General features: G+C 39.7%; 1 protein-coding gene across 1 annotated transcript; it reads left to right on the top strand.

Annotated features, from left to right (window-relative positions):
• The first annotated feature begins 7,010 nt into the window (after positions 1-7,010).
• LOC122942363 (keratin, type I cytoskeletal 47 kDa-like) lies at positions 7,011-10,937 on the top strand. The gene is made up of 8 exons (XM_044299936.1): positions 7,011-7,626; positions 7,954-8,036; positions 8,203-8,359; positions 8,448-8,609; positions 8,745-8,870; positions 9,222-9,439; positions 9,527-9,585; positions 10,526-10,937. Exons 1-8 carry the CDS (start codon positions 7,081-7,083, stop codon positions 10,621-10,623), a joined length of 1,449 nt encoding a protein of 482 aa, XP_044155871.1. The 5' UTR covers positions 7,011-7,080; the 3' UTR covers positions 10,624-10,937.
• The last annotated feature ends 5,409 nt before the right edge of the window (positions 10,938-16,346 follow it).

Below are 16,346 nucleotides of genomic sequence, written 5' to 3'. Positions count from 1 at the left end.
TTCAATTACAGAAATTACCGCCATATAATCATAGGATAGTCAAATTAAATCCCCCTCTCCCCCTCCTCCAGTATATATCCAGTTTTTATCTCCACCTATATATATATACATCATGGAGAAGAAACCGACTATAAGTGTTACCTTTAGGAAAAATATTAAGTGCAGTGGATGGACTATATTAGGACATTTTAGTCAAACAATAAGCCACCTGATTGAGTCGCAACTTCCCTGCGGCACATACCGTTTTATGGTATAAAGTATGGTGGATATGTCATCTATCGGCAATCTTGATACAAGGATATAACTTTTACCATGAATAGTGTAAAGTATGGTGGATGTACTAAATACTGTTGATCATATAATCAATTTTATAGCCTCATGTTAGTCATCCTGGATTACAAACGCTATTTTATGTTCATGTAAGTAGTATATGATCATACATAGTGAGGATGGACTATAACAGCTGGGAGACTTTTAATGGAGGCTATGAATGGGTTAAAATAGATCGAGGAGGCAGGGGGAGTATTTACAAACAAAAAGGGGGGTGGAGGCAAGTGACGAATACATCCATCTCAGTGAGATCGTAGGCGTTTCCCCATTCATACCTGATGCCGTAGTTACCAGGAAGTGGAGATGACGAGGAGTTAGGGGGAGACGCATAGGATATTGCGTCAGTGGATTGACTTGACCGGAAAGCGGAGGAGCCGACGGAGGAGGCGTCTGGGATTGGTCGCCGGGGATGGCTCTGATAGATGGGCGGGATCTGTTTAAGTTTATAAGAAGGTCTTTTGAAGCGCGCGCGCTCATATACCCCGCATCCCCTGACGAAGCCACAGCTGGTGGCGAAACATGTCGGGAGGGGTGGTATAGGGCGACGTTTTAATACAGTGAACAGTGTCAGGGAAACTGCCACTAATATGCTGCAGTTAGCAGCTGAATAGATAAGGAGAGAGTGTGAGGCTATAGGGATGTAGATTGCAGCGGCCATCCAATGAGTCAGTAATAGAGGACGCAGTGCAGTGTCAGCAGAGTTTAGTGAGGAGGGCAGATAGTGGTAAGGAAAACTGTTGATTTACTGAGAGCTCCGCGGTGCATACAAACAGCTACAAATACGAGATTAGCAACATTGTTAGCTGGTTGGTAACCTTGTATATAGGGACCACTTAGTAAAGAAAGTGAGGCAGGAGTTATATTCACATCAGCGTTCCGCAGTACCCACTGCCAAGGAATCTGCCTACAAACTGCCAGCGTCAATATCATCCCACATCAATTGGTGGGATGAGGTGTACCCTATTAAGGGTTCCTATTAAACTATTGTGCATGCAATCACATCCTGAGAACTGCCAAGTAAACCACTCCGACAAAATCCCATATAACACTGTGACACTGAAAATTTTAAACATTCATTTCTCTCTTTTTTTGTAGTGTGTATTGTCAAATAATAATAAAGTATAATTTTTTTAAAAATTTGTTAGGGACCCCTATAGGGATTCAAGGTCTATTGTAGACCATTGTTGCATATATATAAATATCCCGAGGGTCCTTAAAAGGGACTTTGATTATAAGTGTTTAGAATTATAATCCAATCTGTTCAATTTCAGTTCTTTTACAGTTGGTGTTATGTTTCAAGAATTTGCTGAAATTTAATTGAGTCCATTCTTCTCTCTGCCTGTGAAATGTACCCTTTTTTCTCCAGACATACCTTTGCTCATTGTGTCAAAAGAGTTCTATTTTAAACTCATCTATCTACAGGACTTGTTTCCAAAATGCATCAGGCTTGTTTAGATGTTCTTTAGCGAAATTTCTGACGTTGAATCTTTTTGGTGAGGCTGCAGGAGAGGTTTTCTTCTGATCACTCTTCCAAGAAGGCCATATTTGTGTAGGTGTCACTGAACAGTAGAACAATGTACCACAAATCCAGAGTCTGCTAAATCTTCCTGAAGGTCTTTAGCAGACAAACAGGGGTTCTCATTTGCCTTTCTAGCAATCCTATGAGCAGCTGTCTCTGAAAATGTTCTTGGTCTTCCAGACCTACTCTTGACCGCCACAGCAATCTTCTTATAGCCTTCTAATGCTTTGTGGGCATGAACTATTTTCATGTTAGGCAGCTGCTCAGAAGAATCCATGGCTGCTGGTTTTTGGGACAATGTTAGAGGAGTCTGAGTATTTCTAAAGCTTTGAAATTTGCATCATCTGGCCTTTCCTAACTATGTTTATAAACAACTCTCAACCCTAACAGGCTATTTAAGGTCTGAGACCTCAGTCAAAGGTATCTGAGCATTTGACTCTGCTTGGGTTCCCATACTTTTGCAAGATATTCCTTTCCTTTTTTCACTCAAAAATTTTACAAAAACAAAATAATACACTGATATTGCTTAACTTTATGTTTTTTTGGGATCATTTCATCTTCAGCTTGCTTAACTGTTCACCTAACTGTTCACATTAACAGTAATTTTGACCAGGGGTGCCCAAACTTTTGTATGCCACTGTAGCTTTTCAGTAGATATCTCTTCATCATCACAGGGATAATTACAATGGCAAGTAACACCTCTATATAGATAACACAGGATCCACCATTCACAATAGGTGTGATATCACAGCTTATCTACCCCCTCCAGACATGCATGTTATGGCTTTACATACAGAGCAATGTGCTGCTGCATATAGTGGATGTTTGCTTTTGCATTGTACTTTATTTCATATTGTTTGGAAGTGCCAGTCTAACTTTGTTTTTTGGATTTTTACATTTGGTGGAGTGGCTGCACCCTTTTGGACCATGCCCTTTCGCCCATCTTCCCAGGGCTTTTAATCAGAGTATAAAATAGCTGGATTCTACATTACCTTAATTTTTGTAAGCTTAGGCTCAGGAGAGGCAATTATGATAGCGTGGGTCCCATCTATTGGAAGTCACCTTGTCACCAGTTAATGGGACAACACAATTTTGATTAAAAATGCACAAAGAACTTTAGATTTTCATATAGTAAGTATAATAGTAATGTAATTCAGGTTTTTCCATGTTTCCAGTGTTAATGACAATATTTTTAACCCCTTAACGCAAAATTCCGTGCAAGTACGGCAGGCTGATCGGGTGGGTGCAGGAGCTGCACCCACCCGATCACTGCAGGGTCCGGCAGTCCCTGATAGCCAGGCCCCTGCTGTATCCGCCGACATCGCTGTCTACAGCGATGCTGGTGGATTAACCCCTTCTATGCTGCTATCAGCACTGAAGTGGTTTGTGGCGGGTGAGGGAGCCTGATGCCGTGCAGAGGCTGCCCAATGCCTTGCATGACATCGGGACCTGCCTTCTACGGGTGCCCAGGAGATCCAGCCTCTAATGAGCCCCTACATAACACAGTCGCCATAAAAAAATTAAAAAAATATGGCTTTCATTATATGGAGACACCCAAAAATTTTTTTTTACAAAAATGCTTTATTATATAAAACTGAAACAAATAACAAAAAAAGTTGTGATATTTGGTATTGTCACATCCGTAACAGCCTGCTCTATAAAAATAGCTCATGATCTAACTTTTCAGATGAATGTTGTAAATAGCAAAAAATAAAAACAGTGCCAAAACAGCAATTTTTTTGTTTGTTACCTTGCCTCACAAAAACTGTAATATATTAGCAACCAAAAATCATCTGTACCCTAAAATAGTACTAACAGAACTGACACCTTATCCCGTAGTTTCCAAAATGGGGTCACTTTTTGGGAGTTTCTACTCTAGGGGTGCATCAGGGGGTCTTCAATTGTGACATGGCAAGTTAAAATTATCCCAGTGAAATCTGCCTTCCAAAAACCATATGACATTCCTTTCCTCCTGCACCCTGCAGTGTGCCCGCACAGCAGTTTACAATCACCTATGGGGTGTTTCTGTAAACTACAGAATCAGGGCAATATATATTGAGTTTAGTTTGGCTGTTAACCCTTGCTTTGTTAGTGGAAAAAATGATTAAAATAGAAAATCTGCCAAAAAAAGTGAAATTCTGAAATTTCATATCCATTTTCAATTAATTCTTGTAAAACACCTAAAGGGTTAACAAAGTAATCCGTTTTGAATACCTTGAGGGTTGTAGTTTCTAAAATGGGGTCACTTTTTTGGAGTTTCTACTCTAGGGGTGTATCAGGGGGGCTTCAAATGGAACATGGTGTCAAAAAACCAGTCCATCAAAATCTGCCTTCCAAAAACCATATGGCATTTCTTTCCTTCTGCGCCCTGCTGTGTGGACGTACAGCAGTTTATGACCAAAAAATTCAAATTCTCCATTTTCCGTTAATTCTTGTGAAACACCTAAAGGGTTAACAATGTTTGTAAAAATCTATTTTTAATACCTTAAGGGGTGTAGTTTCTAAATCGGGGTCATTTTTGGGTGGTTTCTATTACGTAAGCCTCACAAAGTGACGTCAGACCTGAACTGGCCCTTAAAAGGTGGGTTTTGGAAATTTTCTGAAAAATTTCAAGATTTGCTTCTAAACTTCTAAGCCAGCATTCACAAAATGATCCAAACATGAAGTAGACATATGGGAAATGTAAAGTAATAACTATTATATGAGGTATCACTATCTGTTTTAAAAGCAGATAAATAGAAATTTTGAAAGTTGCTAATTTTTTAACATTTCTGGTAAGTTGGGTATTTTTTTATAAATAAAAATGAAATATTTTGATTCAAATTTACCACTGTCATGAAGTACAATATGTGATGAGTAAACAATCTCAGAATGGCTTGGAAAAGTAAAAGAGTTTTCAAGTTATCACCACATAAAGTGACACATGTCAGATTTGCAAAAATCAGTCTGGTCCTTAAGGTGAAAATTGGGTTTTAAAAATATTCAAATAGAAAAACAATATAACCATTTTTGATCATTACATCAGAACATCATATGGTGACAGACACTCCATATTCAGTTAGTAATTATGCATACAAGCACAAGAGATCTTATGGTATGGCGAATGAATAAGAAAGCAAATGTCTGTGCAAAGGATGTCAATGGGCCAGGCTGTAAATATGCCCAGAGTTTTCGCACACAGGAGTAGTGCTCCAACCATGTGGATCCATGTAGGTAAGTACAAAATATAACAGAATATAATAGAAAATAAAGGAAAAAGCTAAACTGCACACTCTCAGCAGTAGAACATGGTAACAGGAGATTCTAATTGCTAGTTATAACCACAAAAGTAGAGGACAGCCAGATCTGCCAAAAGGCTTCAAATTGAAAGTAGGTGTGGTTCAGCATTTTTTCATATGCGCAGGAGGTGTTCACCAAGTCTACAACCTCTTGCAATGGTGGGATAGTTGGGGTTTTCCAATATCTCGTTATAACCAATTTTTTGGACAAGATATGGGCTATCACATAGCATAAATGGGCTGGGTAGTCCACAATGTTTTGAAAAAGCATAGCCAGTTTTGGGGAGGGAGTTATGTGTCCCGCCATGATAGAGGAGAGGAGGTCATAACTCCCCCTTCACATAGTTAGAATTATAGGGCACGACCAGAGTATATGAAATAGGGATCCTCTGCTGACACCCCCCCTCCAACATAAATGAGAAGTGCCCAGGCAAATGTGGCTTAACCTGTCAGGTGTGAGGTACCATCTGAGCATTGTTTTTATAGCAGCCTCATAATGAGAAACACAAGTGAATGTTGTAGATATAAAAGAAAGTGAGGATGACCAGCTAGAAGCCTAAAAAAATCCTTACCCAGTTCCTTTTCCCATGTAATAAATGGTATTGATTTAACAAACATTTGTTTAGAATCAAGAATAGAATATAGAGGCCTCTAGCCTCTCGATGAAGGTCCCTTAGTATTCCAGAGGTCAAAAACCTCCTTACACGCTGATACCGTAAAAGGGTCCTTAGTTTGGATGAGATGGTGAATTCTGACATACATGTAAAAATCTTTGTGGGGAATAAGGTATTGTTCATGTAAGGAGAACTGTTTAAACTGGGAGGTATAAAAAAGGAATGCTACTGAACAAAGGCCATTAGGTACCCATGTTGTTAACTCTATATCAGGGATGAAGAATTTCAGTGCCTCAAATGGGGCATATGATCGAAGGGAAAACTGAGCTTTGGAAGCCTTGGAGTGGAAAGTCCTCCATGGGGAAATTAAGGTGGAAGGGAGGCTTGGAAGGGTTCCAAGAGAGAGTGTTGGGTCGAGGATGGCTATGAGTAAGGCCTTTAAGTTGGGTCCAAGTGAGACAGCCTTCTCTATGTGTATCCAGTGATGCTGTAAGTCCCCGCCCCACCATTATCTCAGAAAGCTCAAGTGGGTGGCAAGGTAGTAATCGTAGATATTAGAGAGGCCTAGGACTCTAGCTTTCCTATATTTGTTCAACAATCTAAAGGGTATACGCGGATGTCTGGGAGTACATATAAATGTAATGTTTCCAGTGTTTGCATATGTCTTTGCGTGTAGAGCCATTTGCTGCTGCATATACAGTGGTATTTGCCTTTGCACTGCAGCCATGGTGCTTCGATCCCATTCACTTTCATGGGATTACCGTTACTTAGTGAACCTGGCCGCTGGCTGTCGCGTGACCAATATCACTGTCTAGCCGTACCCTTTAAAAACCTAATAACAAACATATCCATGGTGAATGCCGTCCCTAATAAAAAAAAAAAAAAATTCTACATTGTATGAAAGGTTTCTTTTAAAAGTAGGTAAGTATAACCTAAATAAAGGGATTTTCTTCTTTTCTTCTTCTAAACATCTGTAGTTATAAAATATAACAATTATTCTCTTGATATATTCAAGTACAGAAATCTTACCCTCTATAAAGGTGATTAAAATGTGTAATGGTTATATGTGCTCCACCCTAAATTCAGGCTAACACGACAAACAACCCATGGGTGAGAAGAACAGTGCTAGAGTGATGCAAATTAATAATAATAATTGATAAATGCTATAAGCAGAAGCAATAACTTGGCAAGGAACACTATGTCTTGAAAAAAACCATTAACATTTGGGTATGACACACCCTTAGAATCTGGTATATAAAGAATAGAAGCCGTGCATATATTACACTCTCCATTGAAGCTGCTTTTTCATTTGGAAAGGGTGTCCTCTTGCTAAAACAACATGTCTTCTTATTCTTATAAACAGTCATCTCACAAAGCCTCATCTCACAGTGGAGCAGGAAGTGGTGCTTATGGTGGTGGATTAGGCTATGAAGCAGGTATTGGATATGGTGGTGGTGCTGGTCATCTCACTAGCGGAGCAGCTAACTATTGCTTTAGTAGTGGTAGTGGTGTTGGATTTGGAGGAAGCTATGGTGGTGGATCAGGTGGCTTTGGAGGAATCCATGGTGGTGGATCAGGTGGCTTTGGAGGAAGCCATGGTGGTGGAGCAGCTGGTTTTGGAGGACACTATGGTGGTGGAGGACACTATGGTGGTTTTGGAGGAGGTGAAGGCTTCTTCTCTGGAAGTGAAAAACATACAATGCAGAATCTTAATGACCGGTTGGCCAATTATCTGGATAAAGTCCGTGCCTTGGAAGAAGCAAATGCTGAGCTTGAGCGTAAGATTAAGGAATGGTATGAAAAGCAAAGGGCTGGTAGTGGTTCAGGGGATAAAGGAAAAGACTACTCAAAGTATTTTGCCACAATTGACCAGCTCAACGGTCAGGTAAGCTTTACAAACAACTAGAAATGTCTTTGTCGGTGTATATGGAGCAAATATTGTGAATGAGACATGTTAGTGCTGTATAATAATATGTTTTCATCCTGCTTTGCTGGTACCATCTCATTTGTACAGAGGAATGTTATTTCAGTTACTCAGAAATTTGGGTAGATACAGTCCATGGTGCAGGTGCACATATTTCAATTCTACATTTGCCTATGGTGCATTCTACACTGTTTAGCATCAGATAACACTAGAAATTTAATCTGTACAAAATTAAATAAAAAATGTTACATCCAATGAAATGGCGGAATAATCACTTGTTCTTTGCAGATTGTTACAGCCATCAATCAAAATACAAGCGTGGTCTTGCAAATTGACAATTCCAGGCTTGCTGCCGATGACTTCAGGCTGAAGTAAGTTTGCCTTTGATACAAATACTAATCTAGTTCATGGCTTCCCAATTACAGACCAGTCAATACATCTTAACTACAGTATCTACAGCCCAACCAATTTTTAGCATAGGTTTTTGGAGCCACCAATGTATGTAATCAATAAGTACCCATATGTATGTCTTGTCAGGTTTGAGAATGAGCAGACTCTCCGCCAGTGTGTAGAGGCCGATATTAATGGCCTGCGCAGAGTCCTGGAAGAACTGGCCATGACCAGGTCTGACTTGGAATCCCAACTTCCGAGTCTCGCTGAAGAAGTTGCTGTCCTCAAGAAGAACCTTGAAACTGTCAGTTGAGAAGAAATCAAATAGACATTTTAATGGGTGTGAACTGTGTGATATAGAGTATTACAAAAGACAACTCTTTTCTCCATAGGAAATTAAGGGAGGCAAAGAACAAACTATGGGTCAAGTCACCGTAGAAATGAATGCTGCACCAGGTAACGATCTAACGCAGGTATTGAATGGTATGCGAGCACAATATGAAGCAATGGCTGAGAAGAATCGCAGGGATGCTGAAGACCGGTACAATAAAATGGTAAGACTGTGTTTTAGGTTCTATTCACATATCAGTATTTCACTGAATCTTTCTTTCTTGTGACACCATTTAACTGGCCCTATAGTTATATTAAGAACCAATTGCTCTGACTAAAATTGTATATTTTGTCTCAAGAGTGAAGATCTGAAGAAAGAAATACACACTGGAGCACAACAGGTACAGACCAGCAAGAGTGAAGTGTCAGAGCTGAAGAGGACACTGCAAGCCTTGGAGATTGAGCTTCAGTCACTTATTGCCATGGTAAGCATTTTTTTGTAAGTTTATTATTACTTCCAGGTTACCCTGAGCTCCACATGCCCAGAGATGTAAATTAAAGTTCCTGGGTCTCAATATTATATCTTTTACACCCACCCGACCTACCGAGTATCATTTACAACACTGGTGCCTTGTTATGTGACAGAAAGTCCTTGGGTCCCCTAAAACACAAGGGACTTACTGTAATCTCTGCACCCCCTATTGCTACACTCCTAGCAATATAAAATAGAGCGCTCACTAGTAGCAAAATATGCACATAATCTTAAATACAACAGCAAAAGCAAAGTTCTAGACAAGTATATCTGGTGACTTATGGCGATGCCTTCTCATTTGCAGAGAAAATCACTGGACAGCACACTGGCAGAGACAGAAGGCCGATACTGCCAGCAGATTTCACAACTTCAGGCACAGATTACTATAGTTGAAGAACAACTGGCACTGATTAGAGGAGACATAGAGTGCCAGAATGCAGAATACGAAGATCTTCTGGACATTAAGACCAGATTGGAGGCAGAGATTGAACAATACCGCAGACTTCTGGAAGGAGGAGAAAGGTAAGCTAATCCATTACTAGAAAGCTTATTTTATATACTTAGTTTGGTCGTTATGATGCACTAATAATTTTTTTTTAACAATTGCAGTGGTAAAGGGCAAGCAAAGCAATATACTGGAACCGGCAGTACTTCAGGATCCAGCACAGGTAATCATTGTTCTTACTTAATCAAAACCTTACCTTATATATTGTGTGATATATACCTAAGATGGCCACAATGTAGCTAAACAGCGTCTTTCATGTAGGCCCTGTCTTTCCAACCCATAACAAATAGATGTCTAGCTGCTTTCTTGGCAGACAAAAGACTAGTGTTAAAAGATCGGAGGCACAGGCAGTCATATAACCGCACCCCAACAAAATTGTATTGAAGACATTATAGCTATAAGATAACATTAAGAACACATACCGCAATATGCTTAGCTACACCATCCCAGCTATGAACATCAGCAATGTGGGGCTAGAAACCTCTATTAGTAAATGTATAAGCACCGTAGTGCTCCCTGTATAATAATAATTCTTATTTAGTGTCCCTTACACAGTAATTATGCCCCTTAGTGCCCTAAATGATTCCCCCCTTAGTGCTCCCTCAAAGGAATTCAATATGCAAACCTCTTCTGACCTGTGCAATTGGAATATCAGTGCAAGCAGATGTGTTGATGCCCTGTCCTAGCATCTTGTGGTCTACAGGCTTGTGGTCAGAGTCACTGAGTGAATGGTGGAGCTGGGAGTGGAGAGCTTCCTGCTCCACTATTATAGATGCCGTTAAAAGTAGTTCTCACCTAGAAATCTGGGTTGCTGGGCAAAACAATAAAAAAAAAAACTGGGGTTTGTGACCCAGATTCCAATGTTAGCAATGTCACTGGGTAGAGATGTAAGCTGTAGCTTCTTAACCCTAGTGCAAAATCTGTAACAGGACTACTATATGCAATAGGGCAGGCTTGAACCCCTCAAAGGGTAGTCATTAGGCAGTTAAATTGGGTAGGTCCCAGAAAGCCCTTGTACAAGCTACTAATTATCCATGATGACCTATTAATACTTACATTAATATATAGCAATAATAAATAACTCCACTTTTGAATTATTTTAGGATCACAGATGACAAGGAGAGTAAAGCAGGTTATTGAATATGTGGATAATGGCAAAGTTGTGAAGTCTGAGGTTGTGAATAAAGATATGCCATACTAAAATCACCTCCCAAGAGATGGCTTCTGCTCAAGCAAAATGGAAACCTGCTAAATTCATTTACAAATCTTTTGTATTCAGTATACTTTGCTTATTATTTTATGGGACAGTATTATGTTGGGAAGAACATAAGAGAGGTCAATCAATAATGTTAGACTGTCTCAAATGTTGGATAGAAACATGTACGTATGCTTACATCATTCTCTCGATCCCATAATGCTATAGTAGTCGGTTTTCTGCCCAATATTTTCTATGTGTTCTGCACATGTACTTTTGCTTTGCACAATTAAGAAAGTAAACTTTTCTGATGCAAGTTATACAAGATCTGGTTGTCATCATTCATTCCCTCCTCAACCTGACCATTCACAATGGACTAAGTTGGTTGGTGGCTGAACAGTTCGGCCTGTTATCCTGCAAGTTGATCCAGAGGAAGGCAAAAAACAAACAAACTGTGAGGTAGAAGCAAATTTTCCCCACTTTAGGGCAAAAAAATTCCTTCCCGACTCCAATCAGTCAGTCAGAATAACCCCCTGGATCAACGACCCCTCTCTAGTAGCTATAGCCTGTAATATTATTACACTCCACAAATACATTCAGGCCCCTCTTGAACTCTTTTAGTGAACTCACCATTACCACCTCCTCAGGCAGAGAGTTCCATAGTCTCACTGCTCTTACCGTAAAGAATCATGTGAGGAATAATGGTTTCACAGAAACGACCATACACATTTTAGTCTATATTGGCCATCACAGTTGTTCAAACTGCCCATACATTTTCAATGAAACTGAGCGATGGACAAAAGATCTTTCTAGGAACTTTTTTTTTTTTTTTTTAAAGGGTCCTTCGTTCACAAACGATCTTTCGTTAAATGAAAAAAAAAAATTCCAACTATAAGAGGAAAATTTTAATTGCAACTGACTATTAATGATAATGGTCTACCATTGGTCAGCTTGTTATATTTCAACCAACGAAGGTTGGTTTGATTGAAATCGTCCAATTTGATCAACTTTAGACTAATGTGTATGACCACTTGGCCACTTCTAGTATCAGACAAGTAACAATACACGCAAGCAATGCCCAGAATCAAGGCAAATGGTCCTCCAGGTTGGAACTCATGTCAAGCAAACATCTGCTAAACTAGTGGTGGGAATAGGATTGTAAGATAAAAATCTGATAACAGTCAATGCACATGGCCAATGATTGACTGCAGCAGTGTATGGGATGTTGCTGTTGCAGCCGCAGTAACATACCACTGGCTTCTGACCGGAGAAAAGGCCGGGGAGAGGCAGCGCTGTATCGGAGTAGGCCAGAAAGGTAAGTGTAAGGGTACTTTCACACTTACGGCAGAGCAATCCGGCAGGCAGTTCAGTCGGCGGAACTGCCTGCCGAATCCATCAAGATGTATGCCAACTGATGGCATTTGTAAGACTGATCAGGATCCTGATCTGTCTTACAAATGCATTGAAATACTGGATCCATCTTTCCAGTGTCATCCGGAAAAGACGGATCTGACATTGCAGTATTTTGAATGCCAGATCCGGCACTAATACATCCCTATAGAAAAAAATGTGTGTTCCGGATTTTTGGCCGGAGATAAAACCGTATTCTGCGGTATTATCTCCGTCCTGAACAGTCAAAAAGAATGAACTGAAGACATCCTGATGCATCCTGAACAGAACGCTCTCCATTCAGAATGCATTAGGATAAAACTGATCAGTTCTTTTCAGGTATAGAGCCCCTAGGACGGAACTCTGTACCGGAAAAGAAAACCGCTAGTGTGAAAGTACCCTTAGATTGGTTATCATTCTGACAGGCCAGCAGTTTTGTGAAGTAACAAATACCTTGGACTTTACAGACGACACGGGGACATTCACTACATTTGGAGGAAAGGCGATTTTAGACAACAATACGGGAAAGGATTCTTTACAGTAAGAGCAGTGACACTATAGAGTGCCCTACCCCAAGAGGTAGTAATGGCAGGTACTGTGTCAGCATTTAAAAAGGCTTGATAATTATCTAATCAAATTGAAGGTTATAATTAATCTAAGGATTAATGTTGCATAATTGATCTGAGAAAAGTTGAACTTGATGGACCTGTCCTTTTTCAACAAAGCTAACTTTGTAACCCCTTTAACCTGCCACCCAACAGATCCTGGGACACTTTTTCTGTGGGGAAATCAGGAATTGGACCTTTCCCATTGTTTCCTATAGCAGTATTGGCTACAGGGATGTACTGCAGCTCCCCACCCTCCTGCTGGGTTAAATATGATGCAAGTATTGCCAAGCTAGCCGTGTACATTAACTATTGAGGAGTCATATGGGAGAATAAGGCTTCTAGCGGGCTTACAATTAGAATATAAATGCAATATAAAAAGTTTAGTGTTTTTTTATTAACATTCTGGTTATAGGCAATATACAGTAATGCAGCACTAAATCTACTCATCACTCACTCCTCTAATATTCAATTTTTTTATGTTTCACGCACTCTCACACACGCCCACCATACATGTCTCCCTGGAGCTCCAGGAACTTTTCTGCACTATTTCTTGGAAACTATCAGCTCACTGCTTGCCAAGTGCACTAGATAAATATTCATCAGTTATGTCATTGCAATTATTAAAATTCACATGTTGAACCAAATCTAAAGTTAAACAAATTAAACTTTCTAACGAGCTAAGACTTAAGAAAATTAAAGGAATTATTTTACATCTATTCAAAGGATGATCCTCAAGACTTGGTCAGGGCAACAGTTTAGGTGCAGCTATCTATCCAGCCTAGGGGAGTGTATTACAAGACTGGACAAGTATCCTTTAGGTCATTGATGGAACCAGGATTATACCTTGCCATGTTAACCAGCAATCTCTAAACACACTATTAATGGGACAACACAATTTTGATTAAAAATGCACAAAGAACTTTAGATTTTCATATAGTAAGTATAATAGTAATGTAATTCAGGTTTTTTCATGTTTGCAGTGTTAATGACAATATTTTTAACCCCCTAATGCAAAATTCCGTGCAAGTACGGCAGGCTGATCGGGTGGGTGCAGGAGCTGCACCCACCCGATCACTGCAGGGTCCGGCAGTCCCTGATAGCCAGGCCCCTGCTGTATCCGCCGACATCGCTGTCTACAGCAATGCTGGCGGATTAACCCCTTCTATGCTGCAATCAGCACTGACCGAGACATAGAAGTGGTTTGTGGCAGGTGAGGGAGCCTGATGCCGTGCAGAGGCTGCCCAATGCCTTGCATGACATCGGGACCTGCCTTCTACGGGTGCCCAGGAGATCCAGCCTCTAATGAGCCCCTACATAACACAGTCGCCATAAAAAAACATTATATGGAGACACAAAAAAATATTTTTTTACAAAAAAGCTTTATTATATAAAACTGAAACAAATAACAAAAAAAGTTGTGATATTTGGTATTGTCACATCCGTAACAACCTGCTCTATAAAAATAGCTCATGATCTAACTTTTCAGATGAATGTTGTAAATAGCAAAAAATAAAAACAGTGCCAAAACTGTTTGTTACCTTGCCTCACAAAAACTGTAATATAGAGCAACCAAAAATCATCTGTACCCTAAAATAGTACTAACAGAACTGCCACCTTATCCCGTAGTTTCCAAAATGGGGTCACTTTTTGGGAGTTTCTACTCTAGGGGTGCATCAGGGGGTCTTCAATTGTGACATGGCAAGTTAAAATTATCCCAGTGAAATCTGCCTTCCAAAAACCATATGACATTCCTTTCCTTCTGCACCCTGCTGTGTACCCGCACAGCAGTTTACAATCACCTATGGGGTGTTTCTGTAAACTACAGAATCAGGGCAATATATATTGAGTTTAGTTTGGCTGTTAACCCTTGCTTTGTTAGTGGAAAAAATTATTAAAATGGAAAATCTGCCCAAAAAATTCTGAAATTTCATATCCATTTTCAATTAATTCTTGTAAAACACCTAAAGGGTTAACAAAGTTTTTAAAATCAGTTTTGAATACCTTGAGGGTTGTAGTTTCTAAAATGGGGTCACTTTTTTGGAGTTTCTACTCTAGGGGTGCATCGGGGGGGCTTCAAATGGAACATGGTGTCAAAAAACCAGTCCATCAAAATCTGCCTTCCAAAAACCATATGGCGTTTCTTTTCTTCTGCGCCCTGCTGTGTAGCCATACAGCAGTTTAAGACCATATATGGGGTGTTTCTGTGAACTACAGAATCAGGGCAATAAATATTGAGTTGTGTTTGGCTGTTAACCTTTGCTTTGTTATCGGAAAAAAAATAATTAAAATGGAAAATCTGCCCAAAAAATTCAAATTCTCCATTTTCCGTTAATTCTTGTGAAACACCTAAAGGGTTAACAATGTTTGTAAAAATCTATTTTTAATACCTTAAGGGGTGTAGTTTCTAAATCGGGGTCATTTTTGGGTGGTTTCTATTACGTAAGCCTCACAAAGTGACGTCAGACCTGAACTGGCCCTTAAAAGGTGGGTTTTGGAAATTTTCTGAAAAATTTCAAGATTTGCTTCTAAACTTCTAAGCCAGCATTCACAAAATGATCCAAACATGAAGTAGACATATGGGAAATGTAAAGTAATAACTATTATATGAGGTATCACTATCTGTTTTAAAAGCAGATAAATAGAAATTTTGAAAGTTGCTAATTTTTTAACATTTCTGGTAAGTTGGGTATTTTTTTATAAATAAAAATGAAATATTTTGATTCAAATTTACCACTGTCATGAAGTACAATATGTGATGAGTAAACAATCTCAGAATGGCTTGGAAAAGTAAAAGAGTTTTCAAGTTATCACCACATAAAGTGACACATGTCAGATTTGCAAAAATCAGTCTGGTCCTTAAGGTGAAAATTGGGTTTTAAAAATATTCAAATAGAAAAACAATATAACCATTTTTGATCATTACATCAGAACATCATATGGTGACAGACACTCCATATTCAGTTAGCAATTATGCATACAAGCACAAGAGATCTAAGGCTGGGTTCACACCTGAGCGTTTTACAGCGCGTTCCTACGCGCTGTAAAACGCTCAACAAGGAGAAACCAATGATTCCCTATGGGAATGGTTCACACTTGGGCGTTTTACAGCGCGTACGATCGCGCTGTAAAACGCCCGACGCTCCAAAAAGTACATGAGCGACTTTTGGGGCGTTTGTGGCCATAGGACACTGTAGTGAATCACACAAACGCGCGTCAAACGCGCGTTTACTATTACAAAAACGCGCATAAAAATGCGCGTCAAAAACGCGCGTAAAACGCGCGTTTGCGCAACGCTCAAGTGTGAACCCAGCCTTATGGTATGGCGAATGAATAAGAAAGCAAATGTCTGTGCAAAGGATGTCAATGGGCCAGGCTGTAAATATGCCCAGAGTTTTCGCACACAGGAGTAGTGCTCCAACCATGTGGATCCATGTAGGTAAGTACAAAATATAACAGAATATAATAGAAAATAAAGGAAAAAGCTAAACTGCACACTCTCAGCAGTAGAAAATGGTAACAGGAGATTCTAATTGCTAGTTATAACCACAAAAGTAGAGGACAGCCAGATCTGCCAAAAGGCTTCAAATTGAAGGTAGGTGTGGTTCAGCATTTTTTCATATGTGCAGGAGGTGTTCACCAAGTCTACAACCTCTTGCAATGGTGGGATAGTTGGGGTTTTCCAATATCTCGTTATAACCAATTTTTTGACAAGACATGGCTATCACATAGCAT

The sequence above is a fragment of the Bufo gargarizans genome, chromosome 6 (genome assembly GCF_014858855.1).
Source record: "Bufo gargarizans isolate SCDJY-AF-19 chromosome 6, ASM1485885v1, whole genome shotgun sequence".
Lineage (NCBI taxonomy): Eukaryota > Metazoa > Chordata > Amphibia > Anura > Bufonidae > Bufo > Bufo gargarizans.
This window is presented reverse-complemented; position numbering and strand designations above follow the sequence as displayed.